The following is a 27,631-nucleotide window of genomic DNA, read 5'->3' as shown; positions in this document are numbered from 1 at the left end:
GATGATGCACCTTTAGTGCAGCATGACTGACTCCATCGTATTGTAGGCAGGGAATTTGAGGGAATCGTTTTAGCGCATCCGATACGGTGCAATGGCCCATTCCGGTACAAACTGCGCATGCGCTACCACAGAAGACTCACATACGGGCACTTCGTACCGGAGGGCCTATCGTACTGCATCGGATGGGCAAAAACGGTTTCCTAAAACTCCCTAATGTGAAACGGAGGATACCGCCGTCGGCAAAAAAAATCGCCTAGGACGATCTTTGCTATTCTGAAAGCCACGGTCCGCGGTGGGTGTTCTGCATAGAGAGCTCCGCCATTATTGGCTGGAAAAACAAAGGCATGCTTGGTCCCAAGACAAAGCTAACTCGAAGGAAAAGGGTGTAGAATTCGACCCCACGACCTTCGAGCCTTTTTGATTTATCAACCGAATTCCACGTGCTTTATTAACTTTTGTTTTTACTTCAACGTATGGCGTTAGCGACGTAGCAAACGCCTAGCAGCTGTAGTATATTGAGATCCATGATGCTCCCACGTGGAGTGCAGAATAAAACAAAATGCATAAGATCTAAAATATATATAGAGGCATTCTTGGAGACAAGCAGAGGGATAAAACGTTTAATGAACGGTCATGATGGGTTCATCTTTCTTTGCTTTCGTGGCTATCTTCTCGACATTTCTCAGTAAGTATACTTGCAGTCTTAATATACCGCGCCGCACTCGATTTTTTCAAGAATGAATAATTGTCAAAACAAATTAGAAAATCAAGAAAGTATCTTTCAAAACAAAGTTGCCTAGATATAAATGTATTCTGAGAAATCGCTGGGCATATCTTATATTACTAATGTAAAAAGGCAGCGAAGAATGCCACACGTAATTACCTCTTGCCAGGCCGTCCGCATTTAGCCTCCGACACATTCTCTGGAATTGCCCAAATCTTCAGTACCGCCTCCTTCCCCTGACTCAGACACGAGACCTCAACCTAGCATCCCCCGAGGACTACTACAAATGGACCAGAGTGAACGCGCATGCCGGAGCCCTTTTTGGCTTTATACGGGATGCACAAATAGCGCACCTAATCTAAACCATCAGGCTGTGCTTGTTGCACGAATAAAAAAAAAATATCTCTGTAAAGTATACGACGTATTCTCAATTAGGTTCTTAAATCCAGTAAGTGTGTGTTTTTGTTATTCTTCGAGCCGTTTAATTGATTTACGGTCGAGGACTTAATGCAATTTTTTTTCTTTTTGTTTTAACTCTAAACAAGTGTTGCAAACATATATGTGTTTTCATTTGGATTCGGGAAGTGGGATATACTTGTGTTTTCTAATTATCTTTGAATATTATATCCTCTTTGGTACACCGCGTGAGGGGCAATGCTTTAAATCGAGACATTTGTTTTTAAAAATGTATTCAATTACTTGGAAATACTATCGGCCCCACTCAAGGAGCCGTAGTAGGAGTGTGTACACCCTACGACAAAATGTACAGTCATATATAGAATCAGAAAAAGAGGAAATTCAGGTAAGTAACATTTCCACAGCAGAAATGAAATTTTTTACAGGTATGAAGATGACAATATTGTTTGGTAGCTTATTCCAATCTTGAATTGCCCGAGCAATAGAACCCCAAGAAACGGGGAAGTACTTCATGATACAAACAATTATCGACCATGACATTCTGATTGAACCTATATTTCAAGCTGTCATACCAACTTGCCCTAGAGACGTTTCTTTTTTTTTTTTTTTGGCAATTTCTGTGTTTGGTATTTATCGGCCTGTAAGTCGCGCCATTGCGTAAGCCACATCCCCCTCTAAATTGCCATTTTCAGAGAGAAAAAAAAGTCATATATAAAACATGATGCTTAAAACCTAGGACTGCGAAGGATGCGTAAAACTAAGTAGAAGGAAAAGAAGACAGTGGACAGACACGAATAATATGACCCAGTCGCGTGCACATCGTTTATTTTTTTTCCAATTGTACAAACTTGCATGACCTAAGTTGGAGTAAGCACATAAATGAAATGTGTGACGAAGCAATGAACAAGCTTTTGTTTTTAAGACGAAATCTGAACAGTGCTCGGCCTAAAGTGAAGTTAATTGCCTACACAGCCTATATTAGGTCTACCTTGGAGTACGCTGCATCGGTATGGGAACCCTATAAAAAATCAAATTGATGAACTCTAAAAAGTTCAGAGGAAGGCGGTGCAATTTATTTTATCCAAATACAGCCGACTTCATGCTGTCACATAAATGCTGAACAGCCTCAATCTCCCCTTACTTCCCGTTCGTCGAAAAATTGCTCCACTAAAGTAGTTCTTTATGTTTTCTCACCACCTGCACAATATTGACCCGGATTCTAGAGTAACACATGGCGCATTGAAAGAACTCAGATACGTTAGCACTAATCAGTTTGAAGTGACCAAATGTAATCTTGACGCTTATAAGTTTTCTTTTTTTCCCCCTAGAACTGTAATCGATTGGAATAATCTCCCACAAAATATTCTGCCATCGAACTGTTTAGATGAATTTGAGAGCACCCTTCCGAATATATGTGAATTGGGTTGATAAAAGGTAGCTCTAATGTTTTTGATATGTAGTAGATGTTGAATGCTGAGAATTTGTTTTGTTTAGTGCTAGAAAATACGTTGAATGTTTGCGCTGTTTCGGCCTTTTTATTACAAGTAGACGTCGCTTAATGTGTACTGTATTGCAGTCCTGATATTGTATGTTTGAGTGCTCTCCTGTACCCCACACCTGTTAAAGCCCCGCTCCTGGGGTTAACAGTATTCACAAATAAATAAAAACATTTTTTTTAAAATAAGTCGCACATCGTTGTACGGTGGGCAGAATCGCTGCTGCCACTAGACGAATGCTCTTACGTTTCTGGACGTTTTTGACCGATGGAAGAGCAAGACATTGGCGAGTGCTGTGCTGTTCTTCAATCGTCAAAAACGTGCAACGACCTACATCTTGTACAGTTAAGGTCGAAACGTATAAAAAACAGACATACGTCGCTTTAGAAAAATCGCGAAAAAGAAAGAATATGAATTAAACTAGTAGGACGGCATTTAAAAATAAAACAAATTCGATGTAAATTTGACCAAAAAATAACTGCAATCACGAAGCTGCAGATGAAAACTAACCCGAATTGTTTTCTAAGAAGGCTTCAAAGACAAAGGGCGCCAAACACTACTCAGGCTCAACGAATATGCTGAGAGGAATGAAAATAAAAATGGCAAGAATCTATAAAAGATAACTCCGTTATATAGCACGCCCGGCAAAAAATATTCTACAACCGATTGTCGCACTTCTTCGCTTCCCTGAGTACGACTAGTGTTTCAAGCAAATTCTCTAATGTCGGCGTGAATTAATACGTCTTACAAAAGACAATTGGAAGACACTAACTGAGGCGTGTTTATTCCTGGTCTCACATTGTGTCACATTGTTCATGTCGCATTGGTCAACAAAAACTTTCTTCAGACGTGCTCAACGCATATATATGCGCAAAGCAAAGGTGCCTCTAACCTACCTGAGACGTTTCAGAAAGAACATTCTCTAAACGTGTCTGTAGAGCATACCGTGTTTTTCTTATAATGCATGAGCAGTGTAACTGTGGTTTCTTAAACGCGACTCAACAAGTGATGCTCAGGTACTCGCAGACTGTTTTGAACGTCGCATCACCGATTAATTTTTCTCATTCAAACAAATACCTTCCTTCATCCCAAAGTGGGTATAGTGTCTCAACGGGGCATTCCATCTGAACAGGCTTCGCTTTCACGCCTGAAAGTGGAGACATGGTTGTGTTCGCCGCCTCCAAGCTAAAGAACAGCGCTCAGATTTTTTCCAAACTGCATTTTCTAGACTAGTAAAGCTTCATCGCCTGTTCTGGCTGATCTCAAAGAATGAACAATATAATCGCGGTTCTTCGGTATTGACTGCATGTGAAAAGATTAGGCTGCATACTGCAGTCAAATCCTATGCGCAGCAAAAAAAGAAAAACTTTGGAAGAAAGTAAAGTTAAAAAGCCAGCAGATATTTGTAATACCGTGGCCAACAAAAAATGACGTCAATGCCAACATCAAAAAAAGTGATTGCTTCAATCACATTACACACTCGTTGCCTCATCAAGCGTGCAAGTACCGTATTACCACGAAAAATTATATTGTGTTTCTCGTGACTTCTACTTGGGCGTAAACGTTTGCGGGTTGCATAACAATATCACTTCAACAATGTGCCATAACGCGTGCCTCGACTTCACACGTGAACATATGAAGAAATGGGCAACCCAAACAAAAAGAAAAATCACCGCAGCTCTCGGGCTATGCGAGGCAGACGCCTACGCAATCATATGCCGCAAGACGTTATGAGATAGGCCTGGCATTGAACGTTAAGGAGCAAAAGGTGCCCTTCCAAGAAAGCGTGAGCCCTCTTTGCCTTCATTGTTTGTCCAGAACTAGCTGGGCCGATTTTCCTTCCCTGCTGCGTATTGGAGGAGTAAACTAAACTAAAGGAAACTAGGGTTTCTAGAGGAGGTCACCTGTATAGCTTTCAAAAGACCACTACAACGATCACCGCGAGATGCAATTTTCAGTCAAGAGAAGTGATCTAACTTTTAAAAATTATTTCTGAAGTATGACTTTATTACGTGCTTCTCAGCTTTCCCAGCATTTATGAAAAAAAATGATTATATTTCTAAATGCTTGCACATTTTTCAAGTTTCTGCATACTGAAAGTTATTTCAATGCCCCTTCAGATACGTTCCGAATAGTTCCTGAGCCTTCTTAAAAGGTTTGGTGGGTTGCCGTTAGCAGTGCCGTTTGCATGTCAGCGCAATTACTTCGCTTAAATGCAGGGTTCATGTCTTCCACGTTCGTGGTTATGTCTTTGGCAGTAGCCTCTAAATGACTTTGTGCAGCCTGACAAGTTTTAAAATCCAATGCGACAGTGTGAATTGTAGCGTCATTTTAAATTGTTTATCCAGTTTAGTGAATCAGGATTATTAGTTTCAACTTCTCTGCTAGAAGGCAGACCGTTCTGTGGTTATGTGTTTTAGTGCTCCTTGCATTTATGACAACAGCATAGGAACGTGCTTCCTTGGGAAATTAAATTTGACGTTCGTCGTTCTTCAAAGTGCATTGAATCAACTAGTACAGAGAATCAGGAGAAACGTCATGTCCATGGTCATCACGTAGAGAAACACTCTCACTCATTTTTGCTCATCACTCTCAAGAAACATCGAGGACATATCCATTTAAGGGACCCAAGTTTGCTCGGTATTTGTATGTATACAAAGATAAACTAACACAGAAAAGCAGACGAGAGCGCAAGGGGGGACGTCAGAGAGTCGAACCCTGATTGGAAGGTTAAGGGGGAGACGCAAAGTGCAGCTGCCTTGGTCACTTCACACTGTTCGAAAGCATTAGAACGCCAAACGCCGGCATCCGAACGCTAGACACTGCGCGAGGAGCATACAAAGCTATTGTTCGCTTTAATTGGCGGGCGACAGTGGGTAGAGACGAAGGCAGCTAGACTTTCCGTCTACCCGCTAATTCTTCCTTTGCGCTCTAATGTATCCTTGTGCACTCATCTCCTTCTCTCCCTCACTTTTACTCTTTAAATCAAGGATGGGCTAGCTGGTCGTAGTACTGTACATCTGGTTGCGACCTCGGTTTAAAAAAAATAAAAAGGACGTCAGGAGGTTTCGGGTACCTTTAGCGGTTCGTTCCGTTCGAAAGCATAATTTGTCTAACCCGTCATTCAAGGTCTTCATAAACCCAACAGTGGTAGACATCATTATCGGGAACAAACTTGTGGAGCAGGCTGAAAACACTTCGTTGTCCTGGGACATGAATGGGCTGCATCTGCTCCAATGTAAATGAAAAAAAAACGATGTGTTCTGACCTTACTTTTTTAAGGCTTGAAAATTGTGCTATTGCGGATTCTAACATATCAGTTTGTTTTTTTGTTTCGAGAGAACAGCGGAAAACTGCCTTCGGCGCCAAAGGTCATAAATATATCAATAAATAAATAAATAAATTAGTAAACCAATCAGCAATCTAAAAATCAATCAATCATAGATCATTCAATCAATCAATCCAGCAATCTATACATCAATCAATCAATTCACATCTTCATTATTCAACAAAGCAATCCATCAATCAACCAATCAGTCAGTTAATGTTTATTGTGCCCCACAAATAACTGGCATCCCACAGGAGGGGTGCCCATACATGAGGCGAGTGGACGCTGGCAGGGGCATTTGACACTTTACCTTCAGTTGCGTCTTCATTTTTATCACCTTCCCCTAAGATATATACCGACCTAGCTTCCTAAGACATAATTGCTATCATCCCCCCTTACAGCCCCTCGATAAATTTTTCGTGTTTTACCTTGACGTGAAACTTAATTATACAGTTTATATATTTTCTATCTTACCGACGGTGTTGAGGAGTCTATGTGCCAACAAACCAGGCGGTTCGGTTTCAGAAGTCATTCGGTGATCCACTCGTGGGAAAAATTAACTCTGGGTATTACCTTCCTTTTTATTTATTCAAGCAGAACGAATTCATACGCAGTTATACAATATGCTTAAACGTCAGTTAAGCATGATTCGTTCCGAATTTGTGGGTGGATTACGTGAGTTTGAGCCAACTACGTTCGCGGACAGGGACATTAGGCTTAAGAAACTGATACAATTGCGTAAAAAATTGTTTTTGCTTAATTATCGCCTTCGGCTCACGCACAAATTGCAATGGATTATTGTTTTATTTCGTGTAACACTGTTTGCCTACCTGTACAGATATGATACCTAGGATCGTAGCGGTGTAACTTGTTTATTGCGAGGAATAATCAGGCAGATATTTTTGGCATTGTTACTACTTGTATGCCCTATGTCACTGCGGCCATTTTTATATTCAGATATGTCGCAGAGACACAATCTTGAATCTGTTTTTTTTTTCTTACGAAGTAGTACTTTGTTAAAACCAAGTACTCTACTTCGATGGAAGAAAATTTGAACGATTTTGGTTCACTTAAATTTCAAGTGACGCGCACTCCATCCTTGTACACATCAGGTAAAGCTTGCCTACTGTAAAAAAATTCAAAAATAACGATCTCATTATCTTTTGTGACGCCTGTGATTTTTTTTTTTAGAACTATACAGTTCTTTTGGGATTTTTAGAATTTTCTTATTATTTTGGTACAGCTAGATTTCTATGGTGTAAGGAGCCGTAACTCATTTAGGCTATCAAACGTTTTCAAGTAATTGTTTCATTGAAAAATATCATACGGCTACAATTTTTTTATCACCTAGGGCCCTTGTAATAAAGCGGTACAACCTCTAAGCTTTAAAAAATTCGCAAGAGATTTCAAAATTGGTTTAATAGGGTCTATAATATCCGTAAATGATAATCGCACGCATGTATTTTGAGCAGATGACTATTTTTGTTTCAAATGCCCGGTTCCAGAAAATGTCTCGAAATCGGACAGCGAGGAACACAATGTTTCTTGGGATATCCTCTTCGTTCATGGTATTGTAGTGGCGGCTGATGTTGGGGGGGCCTTCGTGGTGGCGGGTTTGACGGCGGCGGCTGCGGCAGCCGGTGCGGGGCACGGTTTGCGGGAGGCCGGGCTGGCTGGACGGAGGCCAAGGCAGCGCGAGCCAGAAGGTCCGGGCGGCTTGTCTCTGGGTCTGGACCGCTGCCGCCACGTGGGCCGGGATGGGCTGTGCATTCAGCAGGTAGATATGCAGTCGACCTGCTTCGTGGATCTCCAGGTGTATTCTTGGGACCCCGCAAAGCCAGCAGGTGTCAGGCGCTTCCAAAACCCGTGGCGCCGCCGGCTGCGTGTGGCCACGGAACGGGAGGGGGACTTGGTGGTCGTTCTGGCCAGGCGTTAGTCTGGGTTGGTGTTTCCAACGCCGGCGGGAGATGAAATGGACAGCCCCTCCTTCCTCCCACGCCGTCCACGTGGCCATGGTGTGGCAGAGGGGCCGACTCCAGGCAGGCCCTGCCGTCGTAGACGGAACCGCTCCGTGGTGCGGGGGTGCCGTCGCGGATGGCGCTGCCTGGTGCCGCGATGTTGCTGCGGACGGCCCCGCCTCGTGCCACGATGTTGCTGCGGACGGCCTTGCCCCGTGCCGCACAGGCCTGCCTGCTCTCGGGCTCGCGGTACCTGCGGAGCCCAGGCGGCTTCGGCCCGCTCCGCCGTTCGGCCACACTCGGTGTTGACGCCTCCCTGGGCGTCTACCCCGAGGGTTTGGTCAACCGGACCAGTGGGATCCAGCCGCCCCGTGCCCTGGCCCGTCCGGTGGGCCCCCTGGGTATGGCCCCCTGGGGCGGTTTCTTCCAGGAGGTATCCTGTGTAGAAAGAACACTGTCAGAACACCGGAAAATCATGACTTTCTGTAGCCGAATATGGCGGCGGCGTTAGTTTTTATTAACTATGTTTCCCCATCGCGACGGTAGTACCCCTTCAAGTCCGCGATGTGAACTGGACCCGACTCCTCATTTGTATCACACCGAGTGTGTTTATAAGTAAGCCGTGACATTCGCATCTTTACCTCAAAGGGCCCTTCCCATCCATGAGCAAGCGATGCGGCGAAACCGCTAGCTGCGTTACTCAGAGTCACCAACTTTGAATTCCAAGTGCCTATGGCTCTTGTCATACTGCGCCGCTTGCTCGATCCTTGCGGCATCAAGATTCTGTCTAGCATCATGCAGCGCCCCAGACATGTGGTTCATTAGCTGTTCCGCGTACCTAGAGAGCGGGCGTCCTGGTGTTCCTTGGTTGCTCCGTAACTTGTTCGCCAGCGGAGACGGTATCTCTTTACCCAGGTTCAGAAACGCTGGCGCGAAACCAGTCGATCTTTTCGCGGTATTCCGAATGGCGAAACCCATCTCAGCGATGTGCTCATTCAAGTCTCGATGTCTCTCAGTTAGCAGAATTAGCATGCATTTGACATTCCGATTCACCCGCTCAGTGATATTGGCTTGGGGGTGGTACGGTGTTTTCTACTTGTCTTTATGTTCAGCGCCAAGGAGGATAACACGAACACTTTACTGGTGAAATAACTAGCGTTATCACTAATGAGACACCAGAGTGTGCCGAAGCGTAGGAAATAATCTAGTAACTTCTCCCAGATCCGCTTTGAAACCAGCTTCCTTAGTGTGTACAGTTGTGCCCACTTAAGAAAATGATCGGTAATAACCAAGTGGTACTGGTTTCCCTGCAGACTTCTAGGCAATCAGCCAATGATGTCGCAAGCGACGATCTCCCACAGGTAGTGACTCTCCACCGACTGCATCAAGCCCCGAGGCTTCCCCCCTCTCGGCTTCGCCTTCTGGCAGGCTGGACAGCTGCGGGCGTATCGGAGTGCGTCTTGCCTCATCCCCGGCCAGGTCGCGGCGCGGCACAACTTATGAAAAGTCATGCTGCCACTGCCATGACCTGCCAGAGCCGAGTCATGGAAGTACCCAATAAACCTCTTCCGTAGCTTCCTGGGAATCACGACCCTGAAGGTAGACCATTACCCTCCACTTCATCGATCGTTGGGATGTAGGAAAGCTATAAGCCGTCTTCGCCCAGCAGATATAAATCGAATTGATCATTAACTCGACCGCCAGCCTTCCTGGTGTCAACCGCAATTTCCGCCAATTTATCCAACGCCTGCTGAAAAAAAACCATCTGCTTTCTGGGCCTCGAGTAGCTCTTTCTTGCTGATGACTTCACCCCAAGCGATGATCCTTTGCTCCTTCGTGCCCCGCGCTAAGCCCGCTACCAGTGCCGCTTGCTTCACCTCCTCCCAACCGTTCGTGAGGGACCTCACCCCTGCATCCTAAGACATTGTCCTGTTCTTCCCGCGCTTCTCGTTACACTATGGTGTCGTCACCTCCTCACAACCGCCATCCTGGGGCGCCCGAGAGAGCGCGTTCGCGACCATGTTGGTCGATTCCTTTCGGTACTGAACCGTGTGCGAGTAGCGTTGCAAGGTTAATACCCAGCGGGCTAGCCTTCCCGCGGGCTCTTTTAGCCGCTGAATCCAGGTAAGTGCTGCGTTGTCAGTCTGAATAACGAAAGTCGTACCGTATAAATAGGGGTCGAACTTCTTCAGAGCAAACATGACGGCCAACCCATACTTTTCCGTCACGCTGTAGTTGCGTTCCGGCGGTGTGAGCGTTCGACTAGCGAATGCCACAGGGCGTAACCGTCCATCGTGCTCCTGTAACAATATTGCTCCAACACCGTAGTCGCTCGCATCTGTCTGCACAACGAAATGCCGATTAAGATCTGGTAAGCGAAGGCTAGAGGTGTTTGCTACTGCTCTCGCGAAAGAATAGAAGGCAGCCCCCTGCTCTGGACCCTGCAGACCCAGCTCGAGCCTTTCCGGAGCAGCAGATTCAATGGCTGCGCAAGCTCCGCGCACATCGGGATGAACTGCCGGTAAAAGCCAACCATCCCCAGAAACCTTTGAAGGCTCTTTACATCGTGCGGTGGTGGATAATCGAGAATGGCCCTCAATTTATCATCGTTCAGCTTCAAGGTACCGTTGTCTAGGACAAAGCCAAAAATATTTACCTTTGAGGCGGCCACCTTCGCCTTCTTTGGATTAATTGTTAGACTCCTCGGCCCTCGGAGGGGGTGGTACTGCAGCTCAGCGAGCAAGCACGCTTGGACCGTTCGTGCCTCTCTGGCAACTGCCTCCAGATCCGCGAAATCCCGTCCGCGCAAGTAGGCTTTAAATCTAGGGTCACATTGCCGTATCGCTCCAGCTACATTTTCTGCGTCAGACGCGGATGGTTCGGCCCTCGAGTAGAGCTCCTGAAGCGTGCGAACGTACTCGAGGAGGCTCTCGTTGCGGTGCAGAGTGCGATTGGCTAGCTCGTCCCTAATGCGCATCTCATAATCAGGGGAAAAATTCCTCCCTAAACCAAGTCCGAAAGTCCGCCATCGATAGAAACGATCGTTGCAACAGTCTCCAATGCCACGCGTTGCCCGTTAACGCGATCGGTACGATCTGCACCAAGGCCGTTTCTTCTGATGCTCGCAACGCGGCTACATACGCGTCCGAGTCCTGCCAGAAATCGCGGGCCCATTTTCCGTCGGAATATCCCGCGTAGGTCGGCGTCGCTACGGACAACCGCGGTCGGGGCAGAGACGTCGGGGCGGCAATCGCGACTCCTGGAGCCGTCGCGATTTGTCGCGAGAACGTCTCCATCATCGCCATCATGGGCGCATAAACTCGCCGAATTCTGCCGCGCCTCCAGCTAGAGCTGGTGGTAAAATCCCCGCATCTGGAGATGCTCGCGTACTAAGAGCCGTTTCCGGCTTCTGCAGCGTCAGACAGTTCCTGAGTTCCACTCTCAGACGAGTCGTCCTTGACCCTATTGGTGGTCGACCTCGTCTTGGGAGGCATCGTTAGCGTTTACCCTTCTATACCACGCTGAACGCTCAATAGATCTGTGTGACTTCCCGGGACGAACGGAACAAGCAGCAGACCAATCGGGTCCCACGTTGGAAGCGCCAATTGTGTGGGTCGCTCTATCAAACTGCTGCCCAAAAGGTACCCGCCTGGTCCGCTCTCCCAAGAAGTCACACGTTAAAGGATATGTTCAAAAACATTCTACTGTTCGTGGCGCTGTGTTGCCCGGCCGTTGGTCTCGGTGTCCACCCAATCGTCCTGGTGTCGTTCTGCTGCTGCCGTCCTTGCCTGTGTCTCGCTCCGAACTGCTCGTGGCGGTGTCACGAGCGCCGGGCCGCCGGCCACTGCTTCTGCCCCCTCGCGCGCCGTCGTCCTCCTCGACTTCCCAGATTGGACACCATAATCCTAAACAAAAAAATCATTGAGTAACCCTAAAGTGGGCAACTCTTCATTGGCTTTCTCCGCCAATGCTTTGCGATTGCTTTCAACCCCAGGCCGTTTCTACGGGTGAGCCGTACTTCCGAGGCCTGGCGCTGGTGTCGGGAAACTAACGCCATGACATTCCAATGAGGCTTCGCCAGCCTACGTATAGCGGGTAGGATTCAGCAATCGTTTTATTCATTTTAAATTGCGGTTCGAGTATTTCAGAATAAATAATTAATGTTAATGGGGTTGCAGATGAAACGGGGTCTATGACTAGACATCTAACGAGGAAAAAATTAGCGTTAAATTTTGTTTTTGAACCTGTTTTCGCAACAGCATGGTCTTATTAGGCGACATTCGGTTGAGAATAACCTTTGTTAATTTCAAGTCTACGCAGCCCCGGTTGTTTCATTAAGCTCATTATGACTCAATTTATTTCGATCTTCCTACGGCTTTCAATAATATTGATAATTGTGTGCTTGTACAAAACTTTTGCGAATATAGTATTACACCGACGCGATGGGTTTTAAGTGATCAGTCATCGAGGAAAACGCAATGTTCGTGTTGAAAATGTATTGTTAAGTGCGTTTTCTTTTTAACTTCATGAGTCCCTCAGGGATATGCATCGGGTCTCTTCTACTTTTAGCTCTAAATGACGTTTCAAATCGCATAAAATTTGCTATACTTTGTTCACCGATAAGCTGAGACTGGAGTCAAAGCTACAAGGGTAATCTAGCCTGCGTCTCTGGCTTTGAGACATGCATTTCTAGCTCGAGTGCTCGTTCTCCGGAAGAGCGCTTCAAAGTCGCGACCTTTAGCTCTCGTGCTTGTGGCACTATCTGGAGTCTCAGCTTAAGGTAAGGGTGACGGAGTATAGGGTGCTCCTATATGCAGATGACAAAAAGTTATTATGAGATGCTTCTTTCGAAACAGACTGCGAAACACTGCAGTCTGACATTTTGAATAATTCAAAATGGTGCGCGTTAAACCGATTGCCATTAAACGCGGCAAAACAAAAGTTGTCTCACTTTTAAGGCCTAGAGATCCCTTGAAATTTAGTAACTTGGAAAATAGTACTATTACTAGAGCTGATGTGATAAGGGCCTTGAGGTGTTAGTCGATTGCCAACTAACGTTCAAATCTCATGGCACAAATTTTTGTAGTACCGGTATTAAATTGCTCGGCATTATTTCACATATGCCTCGGCATTTTCGAGCGCCTGAAGCTATGTTAAATTTATTTTCCGTATTGATTAGGCAACGACTTAAATTTTCTTCTGTCATGTGGAGCCATTAATCGGAAGGTGAATGTTAGCGCCTTGAAGCGGTACAAAGGCACTTGTTTCGCATTGCATATGATAGGGATTTTCACAGAAGACTAAACTTCGAATACCATTGTCTTGTTAAAGTTTTTAATCTCAGCACTTTATGTGACCATAGGAATCGTCGAGAAAAAGTATTTTTTCAGACACTCATCCAAGGTCACACTGATGTAGCGGATCTTTTGGGCAGCATAATCTACGTATTCCAGCTAAATTCACGCCACATTGCGGAGGGTTTTATTCCCCCAAGCAAATTGAAGGATACCCATTACATCAAACTAAGATTTTTTCAACAGCCACGTGTTCATAACAATTTATTTTCTGTCACTTATTTCCCCTTTGAATAGCCGAATGTACTTATATATGTGTTAATATGACTTAGTCTCCCTTAGAGGCGATATGTGTTTCATGTTTTATGTTTAGTATGTTAATTTATAGGAGAAGAGACTTCTGCTGTGCACAAATGGGCGCGTTAAGTTAGTGAGTTCCAGACTCCGGACATCTGCGCTCGAGCGCGCTGGTTCGGAGCGCAGCTTAACAGCGCACTTTGGTACCGAGGCGCCATCTGACGCCTTTTTAACGATTCCGGTTCCGGCTTTCCGGCGCGCGCTTAAACATGGCTCCCGTCTCGTCGAAGCGTCGAAGAAGTGTTTTTTCGACGACGACTTCGATGAAATAACTGCGCAAAGACGGCGGCAACAGCAAGAGCTTGTATTTGCGTTGCACGCTGTTCGTGCGGCGATTAAAGCTACGCCGAACGCCTTCTAAATTCCCAATTAAAGAATTACGGCTGAATGGCCGAATTTATTGGCTCGCCTGATCCTGAAATTGCGGTAAGGTACATGAAGAACTTTGACAAGCATTTGAAGGATGTATGCATACCTCTCTACACCAGCACAATGTTTTTTTGTTTTTTTTTTTTTCACGATGACTGAACGATTGCACGAGCTGCCAAGCGATCGCCGTCGAAGTATCCACGCATCCAAGCAGGCGCGACTTGCGCATCCGAGGGAGTCCCTAAAGGCTTCGGCGCAAGCACGAACGACGCCGAGAGCTCCGAGCACTGCATGGTAGCGCAGAACGAGCAGCTCCCCACGACCGGCCTACCTCGGTGCCGTTCCTGGCTAGGCCGGAGCCTTTCGGGCGCGGGGTTCGGTTGGTGCGGTCGCGGTCGGCGAGGTTTGGCGAGGCGAGCACGGTGGCATCCTCGAAGCGTTCGGAAGCAACCTCGCTTGCCAGGGATTGCACACACCCGATGCCTCTGGTCCAGTGTGGCCCGGCGGCCCGGCCCGGAGCCCAAAACGCTTGGGTTTTGATGATTCTTCCGTCTCGTGCGAGACCACCGCATTACCGTGTGAAAGGTGTGAAACCACCGCGAGTAACCGCGAGACTGGCCGCGAGAGCGGAAACGCCGTCATCTCACCGGAAACCAATCTGTTCGAGCTCTCGCACACCACCTCCGACGACGGAGCTCGCGGAGCGCGTTTCGCCACCGTGCACCGGAAGTGAGATGATGCCGTTTAGTTTAGCTCGAGTGCACTCTGACCGCTGGAGCGCGCTCGAGCGCGTTAACTGAACGGGCCCAATGTCAAGATTTTCATGGTATTTTTGAGTACGTAATCAACATCAACATCAAAGCGGGGTCTGCTCGAGATACCCGGATGAAGACAAATGAGGATAGCGTGCAATGCATAGGGCCATTTTAAATCAAATCGATATGCTGAACTTTTTATTATAAGGAAAACGAATATTTTGTATACTTTCAACCTACTCATCCCCGGTGGTCCTGTTCGAAACAACCCTAATGTGGTCAGCCACCTTTTCCGAAGAGAAGAACAAAGCATATAATACTTGTTCATTTCGAAGATTCTTTGTTTGCGTACTAACTTGAAATTTCTGGCATTAGAACGCTTATACACAAAAACAATATTTACAGGAATTTCAATCACGGAGCCAACAGACAATGGTACCCTGGAAATCGACTGTGGACGGCGTCAGCAACAAGATATTGTATCAGAACGAATCGTTAATGGTACCGCAGCACATCCTGGCCACTGGCCGTGGGTGGTGGGGCTGTATACTTCTAATGACACATTATATTGTGCTGGCGTTTTAATAAGCAGCCAGTATGTGTTGACTGCTGCTCATTGTTATAAGTATGTGTATATTTATTTGTTTTTAACAACAAACAATTATGCTTTAGGATCCCCATTTGGTTTGGTGATTTTCCGATGGTGGTTCATAAAAGTCGAGCTGTTGCCGAGGTGCAGAGATGATCCACAAAAGTTTGGGGGGCTGCAAATACGTATACGTTTATGGAGCACTTCTCGGCCGTAGGTGATGTCTGTAAAACATTTTAAATAACCAGTATGCGTGTGATTTCCTTGGTGAAGCCTACACAGCCTGTGCGCGCTCACGTTCGTGCAAGAAGTGAAGTCATCTAAAACACCCAATGTAGGAGTGTCGAGTCTTCTCCTCTGCAATATTTTCAGTAATAAGCATCAATACAATGTAACTAGAAAAGCCACGTTTTTACAAAAATCGCTGTTTCAAAAAACTTCTCAAATTGCGCAGTCTTCTTTTTTTGTGGCTAGAATAGGGATTGTGTGTGATAATTTAGGGCCTCACAAGGCCTGTAGCATTCAAGGTACATGCAAATGTGGCCCCATTGGCAAGCGTTTGGGTATATTGGTTTTAATTCGCCATAAAAGGGCCAAAGTCAGGCTTCGCTGCTGGTAATTTGCCTGCCATCTGGCACGTGTTGGCCTGTATAGCAAATCAAGTGCCCGTGTTATGCTCCACACCTGTTTGTTGGGTCTCTATACTGCAACTTAAGGCGTACATTGACAAAGAAGTGCCAGATTTAGATTTCACTGCTTGATCCAATCAGCTCATACTTGACATCTTTGGTTCAAACATGGCACTTCGGCAATAATGTTGCGAGCCAGAGAAAAGCTGAAAATAAGCTCTGTGAAGCTAACTAAAGCCTTGGAGAAAGATCTTATGGCCAAAGTTAGGCGCGTATCATTGCCAATTTGTGCTATGTAAGGTTTTTGTCTGGCGTCTTACCAGGGTTTACTGCCCTCCGCGCCTTCGGCGGTTATTAAGACGCTGTCGAAGCCGAATATTTCCTCTACTACGCATTTCTTGCACAATCTATATGTGACATTGGCAACGGCGCCCACGTTGATCTACACCCGCAGATCACCAAGCTTATTCCCGCTATAAAAATCAACAAGACAGCCTTGACTTTTTATAAAATTAATCTCTAACGCTTAAGCTTCCCTCTACGAATTCTGGTGCGTCTACATTCATGTAGAGAACTTCGGAGAACCAATGGCTGCAAGCACGTGAAACTTTGTGCTCAGTGTCTTAGTGCCGATATATTAAAAAAAATCTGTATCTCCTGCTGTTTGCTTTCCGTGCATTGCAGTGATTGGCTCTTTCAGGTGTTGTGCAAGAAAGTACATGTTTTAGGAGGTTATGATATGCTTTTTTTTTAAGGATTAGGAAGGGAAACACCTTGGGTTGCAGGGTCCCGTTTCATCTCGGTACTTTGGCTCTGTTTCCGCGAGTCATATCCACTTACTCTGGAGGTAGTCCGGGTTTACTGATATTTGCACTGTGCGACTTCTAAGTCACATGTTGGTAGCTCCAAAACTAAAACACAAACCTCCCACACAGGTGTCTTTCGTAGTTCGGTGTCGTAATATGTGTAATATGCCAGCTTTATCAGACATCGAATAGATCACGTTGCATCCCAGTATACAGCTCCTTAAAGCGCATACTCTCATTCGAAAGGTGATGCTGTGGAATATAAAAAGTAATGATGACTGCTTTATTTATTGGAAGGGTTTTGAACGCACGGATGGAAAATGACGAACAAGCAGGTACACGACAGATACCTACGGCGTTCGACTCACAGCCACTTTACATCCACCAGTTCGGCGTGGTCTTCCCAACTTGTCTTCTCCGAGGGCTATATGGATCCCGTCTCTCCGACATATTTCTCGAGTTCTGCCTCCAGAAATTTCTCTTCTTCGTCTGTCAAGTGCAACAATTTTTGGTTTATGTTGTCGCCACTTCTCTGATAAGCAAAGGCTCCAATTACCTCTTTGTTCAGCCTTTCACTGTCTATTTACTGCTACCGTGCCTTCAAGGATTGGCTGACACCACCCCCACCCCTCAATAATAGACGTGTGCTTTTCACGACGCTCCCCGGTGATCGTTGTTTGTATTTATGTTCTTTTAAGTGTTCATTTAAACAGTGTCAGTGTCGCGTTTGTTCTAAATACGTTTTTAACCTGAAAGTGGGATGTAATATAGTGCGTTATTCTTACATTTCACAAATTTTATCTTGTCTTTGCGCTGACATTGTTTTACTAGGCTTGCTTCTCCGTTCCCCTAAAATAATAAGGTGGAAGAAAACAGAATGAACTAAAGATTTACTGGGGACGAACTTGTGCCAGAATCGAAAAAGAACAACACACGTCGAAACAGCAGCAGCTGGCGTTGAACGGTGGTAGCAGCAAGCGACGGTACGTCAACCTAAAAGTTGAATATTGCTAGGGAATCAGTGAATGAAGCGGCAATACGGCGCTTGGCACTTTGACTACTATGCTCGTCGTATCAAATATTCTACCTAGAATGTTCGGAAAAGCGCTAGGTCGACACTGACTAGGCAAGGTCATTCTGGGCTTCTTATCGTTTACGCTCGGGGAAACAGTGTACGCAAATCTCCTAAATGAAGGGAGAATTGTATCTTCTCGATGATGCACGCAGCAATATGTCGGAGAAAGGGGTGCAATCTAGCCTTCGGGGAAGACGAGTTGGGAAGCCCATGCCGAAGTGGCGGAAGTAAAGTTGTTGTAAGTCGAACGCCGGCCGTGTCTGTCGTGTTTCTCCTTGTTTGTTCTTTGTACATACTTGCGTTGAAAACCGTTTCAAAATGTTCAACCAACACGCTATCCTATTACTTTCTATTCTTTATTTAGGTGTTCCGAATTGTGGGCAAAATTAATTTGTTGACAAAACAATTTACCTACATAACTTTGTTTTACAGGGGACTGCAAATCAACGTATTTCTAAGTTTGTTAATGGAGCAGAGCCAACCCCGCGAAGCTCTCGGATGGTTGTTCGTTCGCTACCCTACCGAAAAATCCGGTATAACTTTTCGCTATCCGGATTATGGAACCGGAAATCTATCTGGACTCTATCTGGAATTTAGGTTTTCAGAAATTTTTCCTTTGTCTGCAATCTGGATTTCGGGTTTCCAGTAACAAATTTCCGGTTCCATAATCCGGATAGCGAAAAGTTATACCGGATTTTTCAGTAGGGTAAAGACATAATTATGCGTAAATCGGGACATTGAAATACGTATTTATATACGTCATCATGAATTTTAACACGCGAAGTTAAACACAGTCATGCTTAACGATTCTGAAGCACTGGGTGTTATAACATAAATTCCTTGAAACATTTTCACGACAAAATTCTTATTATTCAGCGCTGGGTTTTTATGTACGAGTTTTTTGTAAGCTGAGCCGCTATATTTTGCTAACTTTAGCGAAGTTAAGTGCGACAATATGGAGTTTTCGCAGTCCGCGTCCCCCCCTCGCCCTTCGCAACGAAGAAGCCGCTACTGCGCCTGCGCGCCGATGGCCTTGGCTGTAGAGTTCCGCGTGCCGTAGCGGGTTGCAAATCGTGTTGCAGGACGGCAGAACCGATCTACGAAAACTCCTTAACGCTGGTGTTCCGATAATGTTCCGGGAAACTAAATTCCGTTAAATTTGATGGAATGTAAATCCGATATAATTAGTGCGGAAATTTTTTTTTTTTGCGTTAGAATTGTTAAGGACATATAAACTAAAACTCTATTCCTAAATACATTTTATGTAAAATGGCAGCGTATGGTTGCTTTAAATAAACAGTGACTGGGCTCTTAAAACACTGATTCAGAGAGACCCACATTTTAACAACGGCGTGCTGAGTATATGCGTCACAATCTCTACGTGGTGGAGAACTTTAGACTGAATATTTTTGTGCACTATTCACTTATCAAATTTCAACATTACCGTTGGCAATGAAAAGGGCTATGCACTACCTGACAAAATGGCTCTCATGCAGCAGCTACTGACCCTCTCCTCTGTGATTCCTCAAATCGTATTACAGAGTTTAGTATGGCGTTAATGTTGTGCCCATTGTGTCTATATTTATTCATTTACAAGCATGCGCCTTCCCTTGGGTAATGCCGCTAGCGGATACTAAAGTAAAATAAATGATGATGTTGATGATTTAGCGTGGATAACGCGGCGAATATGTAAGGCTTGTAAGCGAGACGGAAAAGCTATACGGCATAGATTACCATAATAGTTTCACCGCTACTGCAGGGATTTCTCGCAGGTGCCTCGCTCCTGTTAAGTGGAGTAAGCGATCACGTGCCCACGGCGAAACCAATTCTTATCGAAAATCGCAATTTCAATTTCTGTTTTTTATTGACTGCACCTAAACCACCGACCCAAAACCTTTTTATTTTGCATATGATAACATTGTGACGCTTAATATAAGCACTGCCGCAGTATTCTATTGAGTTTCAGCTTTCGGTGCAACGCTGCGTATAGAAGTCGTAGGTATTTTGGTTTGGTTTTATACTTATCATGACCCGAATATAACACGTCGCCGAACTCGAACTGCTAAGACGTTTCTTCCACGAGTCACTCTGATTGAATACACTTTTTTTGTTTTGACGTAAACTTCACAACTTTAAGGCCAAATATAATTTTTCCTCCTTCCCATTGATGCTTCCAGAGACAAGAACAGTACGGGCTTTCTTTCCGTTCGTCTGGGAAGTACGAACCGAACGAATTTCACTGTAGATTGTCACCGAAACGTAGAGAAAAGTCAGAATCTAGAACTAAGTGACACAGCAGTCAGGCATGAGGAGCCGGAAGACAAGGTCATTTGCGTGGAGGTTGAGGACGTCTGTATCCCCGTCCAGGGCAACAACTGTACGGAGTTCATGGTACGTATACCTTTTTTATTTTAAAAAAAAGCTCAAAGTATGTTTTGTTTAAACTGCTCTTTTTTCTTACAGATAGACCTTGCACTATTAAAATTAAAAAGACCTGTCAATTTTACAAAACACATTCAGCCAATCTGCCTTCCGTCAAACTGCGAAGAAACGCCTTCAGATGTTAGCATGTATGGTGTTGGCTGGGGCAGAGTTTATGGTAAATTGTTTTCTCACCTCATCCTGTTCCATCTATCAATATCCTAAGCGAGTTGCGAATATGGGTAAAGATTAAAAAAAAGGCGATGAAACTATAGCCATTGAAAGAAGCAAACTCTATGGTGGTCTAACTTAACGTCAGACGGCGACAAACTATGGAAACTCAAAAGCGAAAAAGAACCGGGTGCTACTGCCACTGCCTACTTCCTTAAACCATTTCTCGCAGTCGGCGTGCTAGTTAGACACTTGCTAGTTCCCGATACATTATTAAAAAAAATGTTTTCAATATATTTTTAGATAATCATCGACGATGTTCCGAAATTTCGTATTTTAAAAAACACACAAGAAAAATGTGATGCGAATTTATTTTCACTGTTAATAAACTGGTTAATTTCTGTAAACTTTTCTAATAATACGTTTGTATGCCATAGCAAATTACAAAATACACGCAAAACACGCAGGTATGTGCGTAGTTATAAGAACTGATCCCGCGAAATTATTTGTATGAACCAACCGAATAACTCAATTTCGTCGACGGATTTATATATATATATATATATACAGTTTTTTTTTTTTTTTTAAGCTTAACAGATTTGTTTAAAAAAAAGCCAAGAAAGTTACACTTATACCGCTTGTGAAGGTGAGTTATACGGCCAGGGGTACATATTATAGGGGGCTAATCGTAACGATCAGTCGGATAATTGATTAAAATTCGTTAATTAAGTTTTTAATTAATGAAAATAGACATATAGTTCCAATTAAAAACTTGTTCAGCGTCATCGAAAAGCACTAAATCAGTCATTTTCAGAAAGACTTTTGGCCCGTGAGAAGCGTTGTATTCTACTGAAGTTACCACTCGTGGAGCAGGTACAAGGCTGGGGCTAGATAAGAGACGGAAAAATCGCGCGGGCGCCTTATCGCAACCGCTAGCTTTGTACCTGCTCCACGAGTGGTAACTTTAGTGCACTGCTACGTTTCTCACGCGCTCAAAGTCTTTCTGAAATTACTGATTTAGTGGTTTTCGATGACGCTGAGCAAGTTTCTAATTGGAACCATATGTCTATTTTCACTAATTAAAAAGTTAATTAACGAATTTTAAATAATTAGCCGACTGATCGTTACGATTAGTCCCGCATAATATGTCCCCCTGGCAGTATAACTCACCTTCACAAGCGGTATAAGCGTAACGTTCACGGCTTTTTTTAAATAAATCTGCTAAGCTTAAAAAAACACCCTGCACATATATAAGTGTATATATATATATATATATATAGTATATATATATATATATATATATATATATATATATATATATATATATATATATATATATATATATAGACACTTTGATGATAGTTAAACATTCTTTGAGGTTTTCAGAGGCATTATCATCGTCGATACGAAACTTTTTAAGAGTTTAGCAGTGACTCGTTGCTAAGTGCGCCCTGCGAGATCCAAACGTAAATAATTGCCTTGTACAGCTGACTCAAAAAAGCTCAAGCTGATTGCCGAAAAAAAATTATGCCATGCCGTTATGTTGTGCTTCGACTATAATCGTGAGGTCAAAGTAAACACCCATAGTAAATATTAAGTACAAAACTTTAATATTACGCATAGTATTTATCAAGCTGATATCGGTAATACATTATTAACGTGCGTTCCACCACTAGCAGCCAAATATTTTTATGCATGCCAAAAAAAAAAACACATTAATAATCATATTTTAATTACGTGCATTGTTCCTGTATGGCTAAAGAGAAAACAATCACGGAAGTTTTTGTAATACAAATGTATTGTCTCATTAGTATAAATAAGAATATTTTAAATTTTGAGAGCTTCACATCTGATCCAAGTAAACAATTACTGATCAACTAAATGCCACCAAATAACATGTAAAATCTCTGAATGATGCGTATACCTAATAATAACCAAAATGTTTTAAATATTTTCAGACGACTATACCTTTTCTAACGAGACTTCTGATGAAACAACAGACACAACGGCTGAATATTTGTACGAATATTCAGAAAATCCAACAGAGAATGAAACGTACGGCACCTCAGAGTCGGAAGCAGATAGCATTCTGTCATATTATGACCCAGACATGTTGATGGCAAGAAATATATCCACTCTTACTAATAAGGAATGCACACGTCAGCTTGAAAAAAGTGTTCCAAATTACATCCTTTGCTCCGCTGGTGGAATATGTTATGTGAGTAGTAGGGCTGGGCGTCGATTAAAAATTTTAACCCGATTAATCGCCACCCTTTAATCGATTAATTAATCGATTAATCGGTTGCGTTAATTTTTATAAATACTATATTAAAATAATGCAACGACTCGTCTTGCCTTTGAAGGCTTATTTCCCTCTCTGTTACACGGCGCAAAGGACGTTTAGAATTGAGGATACGTATAGTTCAACGATTCAAAGACTCACATATGTTTGCTCCAGCTCCGAAGACAAAGAAGTTTGTCCACATTCTCCGACAGGAAGACAAGAAGTCGGGGCTTGGGCGATGCTTTCTTCTTTTTTTCAGAGAAAGAGGCCTCAATAAGAAGGCGTTCATTGTTATCCGCGTTTTGGCGGATCATCCATGTTGCAGCGGCGTACATGGGTGCTTCGCTCGTTGGTTATACTGAAGCGAACTTACGCTTCCACTGCACGAAAACGGCTTTTTGTAGATGAGGCAGTGGACTTCCTTCGAGTTAAAAACTTCACCGATGGAGGTTATTTTAAACCCAAACTTTCCAGCGAGTGTGACTTTTATACTTGTGTACTCGTCCATTTTTACGGGCCGAATACTGGAACAAGTAACCATGGCGTTGTTAGCTTCCCAGCTTGCTTTTCTGCTTGTTTGTCTTGCCTGGGCAGGATGTGTAAGAGATCCTCAACACGTGAAGGTTCGCGATCACCCGGGAATCAATTGCGGGCCCGGCTTGTTCGTCTGGCCTCGGCAGAACTGCAATGCATATCCTCGAACATGTGACGCTTTGTGAGCGCGAGAATCGAACCTTGCTCATGGCACCTGGCTGGGCACGGAAAACCGCTTGGGACAGAACGACCGGATACTCGCCACGCACCCCTAGTTTGGGCAGGCCGTCCAGGATAAAGCCATGCGTACGTCCAGTTGACTTCTTTTTGAGTACCGATTAAAAACCGATTAACCGGTTAAAACATTTTATCGCGATTAAGCCCTTAATCGATTAATCGGAAGGTTAATCGATCAATTGCCCAGCCCTAGTGAGTAGAAATTATTTTGACACATTTTCTTGCAAACAAGAGCAAATACCATTTTTTCGTCTCTGTTTTGGTCTATAACAAAATATAACAAAAATTACACGATGTACGATTATGGATTTCTAACTGAATTATTGCATTTAATTATGCATTTCTAACTGGAATATTGCAAGATTAACTTGACATTTGAAAAGTTGCATATTCAAAAGAATTTTATCCTGGATATCAAAATATGTGCAGTTTAAATCAAAATCCAGACTTCTCTAAGAAGGACGATAACTTCTCAGTTTTCTGCTGGAAGCAAGATTGTTTGTGAGAGCTCGCGTTTGAAAAGTAAATATCACAACTTTTATTGAACGCTTCGGAAAGTGCATGTCGCACCTGGAACTCGCGCCACTTCATTTTTTGTTTCACGGAAAAAGGAAAAAGAAACGAGGACTTCCTGTTCAGTTTTCAACTTTAACAATTGCCTTTCTTATTTGCTTCTAATATAGGTAGTTTAGGAGGACGCTATTTCGCAGATCCGTTTATAAACAAGCTGGCAGCTGACTACATAATTATTTGAGTTGCATCAAGAAGACGTTCTCACAGTGACAGTCAAAAGCCATTGCTATAAGTCAATCCTGGCAACCTAAGCAAGCATTTTTTGAAAATGTAACTTCAAAGTTTAAAACCTTGCACAGTCTAAATTTCGCGTTGCAGATGTTGACAAATAAAGTTGCAGTGTTTATTTTAGACTAGTGTTTAACCGTGAAATTGATTCAAAATAGTTCTACAAAATCTTAAAATTGAGGCTGAGCTCGAAGCTACCCATTGATTTGAAGACATTTTTTAGCGACAAACAAAGCACACTCTACAGTGTAATCATCTGGAACGTAAATGTTGCGTTAAAGCGAGCAAGATACGCCGTATCTGAATTTAACAACGTTTACGTAAAATACTCATGGTCCGTTAATGTAACCACGTAAGCTGAGCAAACTTAAATGTGTAACGCTTTATATGCAGAAACGAATATGTTTGATTGCAAACTAGACATCTAGAGATGTTGTTTAACCCCTAGATGTCTTTTATGTCTCGTACCTAACTGGTTTCGGATTCTCGGAATGACTGAAGGAAACTCGAATGCCAACAATACGCGGACGCTCCATTCGTCTCAGCGGTTGGGCACGACTGCTACCTGAGCGTCTTACTTCAGTAGGTCCGAGTGACTCCCACAGGTCTAGGGTGACCACCCGTCCCGCGACTCGCGCGACTGTCCCGCATTGAGGGCTCGTGTCCCGCGTTCCGCAAGAAATTGTCAAATGTTCAAAATGTCCTACATTTCATACTGTAGTAAAATTCACTCTGCAACTCATGGCGCTGCCAAACAACGGAGCACGGGGAAGCGCGGATGTCGCTGGTTAACGTGTGAATCGCAATGGTACACCATTTCCTATCCAAGCATTGTAGGAAGCAACCGTCATTTTTGCAGGAGAACCGACGCGCATGCTCCGTTGTGCCTCTCCCCTTGGCAAAATATTCTATGAAGAATTGCTCACCAGAAGTTTCAATATAAAATAGTGTAATTATTTTTAATTCACTCTGTCAATGCGAAAGGGTTGCTGTGGATTTTTGTTTTAGTGAAGACAGCCATACAGGGCAAAAAGCCTACAACCCGCAACGGTCGAAAAAGAATATAATGTTAAAAATTTGTGTAGGACCATGTTGATAAATGTAAGCGCTGACAGGAAACAATAACCCGAAAAAGATTTACTGTTTCTCATTTCCGTTTGATTCATTGAGTTCTGCTACAGTCGATTTTTGTATTTTCAACTTCGACACATTAATAACACATTTGGCATAAAAGATATATCACTGGGAGTGAAAATTAATTGAGCTTAATTGCCGCAATACAATTAGCAGGTGTGTAAAGTGCACAGGTTATTAAATGTGCTAACCGAGCATGGGTTCGTGGTGCGTTGTTAATAAATTTCCTCTACCCCCCCCCCCCCCCCCTCCCTATTGCGCGTCCCGCATTTCGCTGGCAGGAAGGTGGTCACCCTACACAGGTCACCTCACGTACTAAGGGTAGAGCGCCAGCGGCGGGCTCTACGCCTAACACGCGCTAAACGAGCGAGCTCCGGGCTTTCAGCGTTCTTGCCGGGCGCGCGTTTTTGTTTTTATTTTTTTATTTTGTTTAATTTGGTGCGCTTTTTGAATAAGGCCGTTTCGGAGGAAGTTAGAGTGCGGCGCGACTCTTTCATCGTTTCCGTTCTGGTATTTCTCTTTCCCGGAGTTGTGGTGCCAGTGCTGCCGCGGTGAAAGAAATGACGGCACCGCGATTGCATCTAGCACGACACTTCATCATATTGTCGTACCACTGTCTTTGACAAAAGAAGGAACAAAAAAGTCTATATACAAAAAGAAATAAAATATTGGCCGTGAGTACGTTCGGACGAGTGCAATATTCCTGCACACCCTAGGGGGCATTATCTACTTGCAACAATAGACCGATCTCATCAAGCGTTCGGCGCATGCGTGACGTCGCCATAACTTTAGTTTGCAGGAGGCAGACGGCCGTGCGTGCGAGGGCTTGTGCCGTCTCGTGCTCTACACGCACAGACCTCCAGCGATGTTGTCGCACGTGGAAAAAAAAAACAACTAAAGTTCTCTCGATGCATTGCGGCAGCAGCGGCGTAGTCAAGCTGGCTTGCTGAAGTGGGTCTATTGTTGCAATATTTTCCTTTTTTCTTTGCAAGCATAAAACAAAATTAGTTGCCCCTGGGACCTGAGCTAATATTTTGTTTTAGTTGCGCGTCTGATATTTTATTTAGCGCGCGAGTGATTTCTTATTTATTCATTTTCGTTGTATACCACAGTGTCGCAAATGCAATCCAGAAATAACAGAATCAGAAAACGTTACGAAATACGGGAAGGCAGTTGCTATGGAATGCCCCACGAACTTGCTTCTCTGACTCAGTTCGAGGGATTGTGCGTGCGAACGTCTTCGGTTTATTTATTCAACGTTTTTGGGAATGGTGAAACAAATTGTATTTTTTCTTCTTTTCAGGGGGACAGCGGGGGACCTTTGATGTACCAAAAAGAAGGGCGGTGGTTTCTTGCTGGTATTAATTCTGCTCTACGCGGTAATTGCACTCACCCAGTTCAGCCCGCGATACATGTCAGGGTATCACACTTTGTCGACAGCTTTATTTTGAACTTCATGCAACAACATGAGGAGTCTCAAAAAGTAAGGACAAATGGCTTGTGTGCCAGGGATGAGGATCGTAAAAGATGTGTAAGAGAGTTTTTTAACTCTTACAACAGGTCAGTACACGATGAAATCAGTGAAGTAAACTAAATTCGAGTAATTGCAGAACCATGTCATCAATCTTGAAGTCAGCTGTAATTAGGGACTTTTTCTGTATTCGTGTGTGATCATTTGAAAGCGAACTCCAATGTGACACCTCAGTCAGCATTAAACTAAGGGCAGAAAAGTTCATGCAGCCATGCTTCAGATTCAATTTAGCTTGGTCATTGTCGCCTTGCTTTTTCGCCCAGTTCTGAGTTCACACATAAACGGTGGATTGAAGACGTCCCGTTGACTTAAGTCTGTCTCACGAAGCGCCAGACCTTTGCTGCGGACGTAGTAACGGAAACGTGTTCCTGTGATAGCATGCTCATACACTCTCTGCCCTAACATTTTTTAATGCACAGTGATGTTCAGTGCAATTCTTAATACGCTAATGTCTGCAGACCGGCACTTCCCGTGTTTTAGATCGGAACCTTGTGCAATGGAGTCGAGAGAGCAATCTTGTTCTTCTTAGTTTTGCTATATGTCGGTTACGGTACTTGCCAGAAGCCTGCGTCTTCCATCGGATTACTGAACTCGCTGTTCGTGAAAAAGCTTTTTCGTGCGGCCATTGACGGCAAAAGCGGCTCAACTCACGGTTACTGATCGAATGGATGGTCTATGTCATTATTAAATTCCCTTTCGCTCCACCATTTTCTTAAATGGA

The 27,631-nt window shown here is 44.0% G+C and overlaps 1 protein-coding gene across 1 annotated transcript; it reads left to right on the top strand.

Annotated features, from left to right (window-relative positions):
- The first annotated feature begins 636 nt into the window (after positions 1-636).
- On the top strand, positions 637-26,973 carry LOC120844658 (chymotrypsinogen B-like). The gene is made up of 6 exons (XM_040216540.1): positions 637-685; positions 15,104-15,323; positions 19,975-20,188; positions 20,261-20,396; positions 22,348-22,607; positions 26,683-26,973. Exons 1-6 carry the CDS (start codon positions 637-639, stop codon positions 26,971-26,973), a joined length of 1,170 nt encoding a protein of 389 aa, XP_040072474.1.
- Positions 26,974-27,631: the final 658 nt, after the last annotated feature.

The sequence above is a fragment of the Ixodes scapularis genome, unplaced genomic scaffold (assembly GCF_016920785.2).
Source record: "Ixodes scapularis isolate PalLabHiFi unplaced genomic scaffold, ASM1692078v2 PGA_scaffold1__304_contigs__length_218370807, whole genome shotgun sequence".
In the NCBI taxonomy this organism is placed as follows: domain Eukaryota; kingdom Metazoa; phylum Arthropoda; class Arachnida; order Ixodida; family Ixodidae; genus Ixodes; species Ixodes scapularis.
Note: the sequence above shows the minus strand (reverse complement) of the source record. Positions and strands in the feature narration are given on the sequence as shown.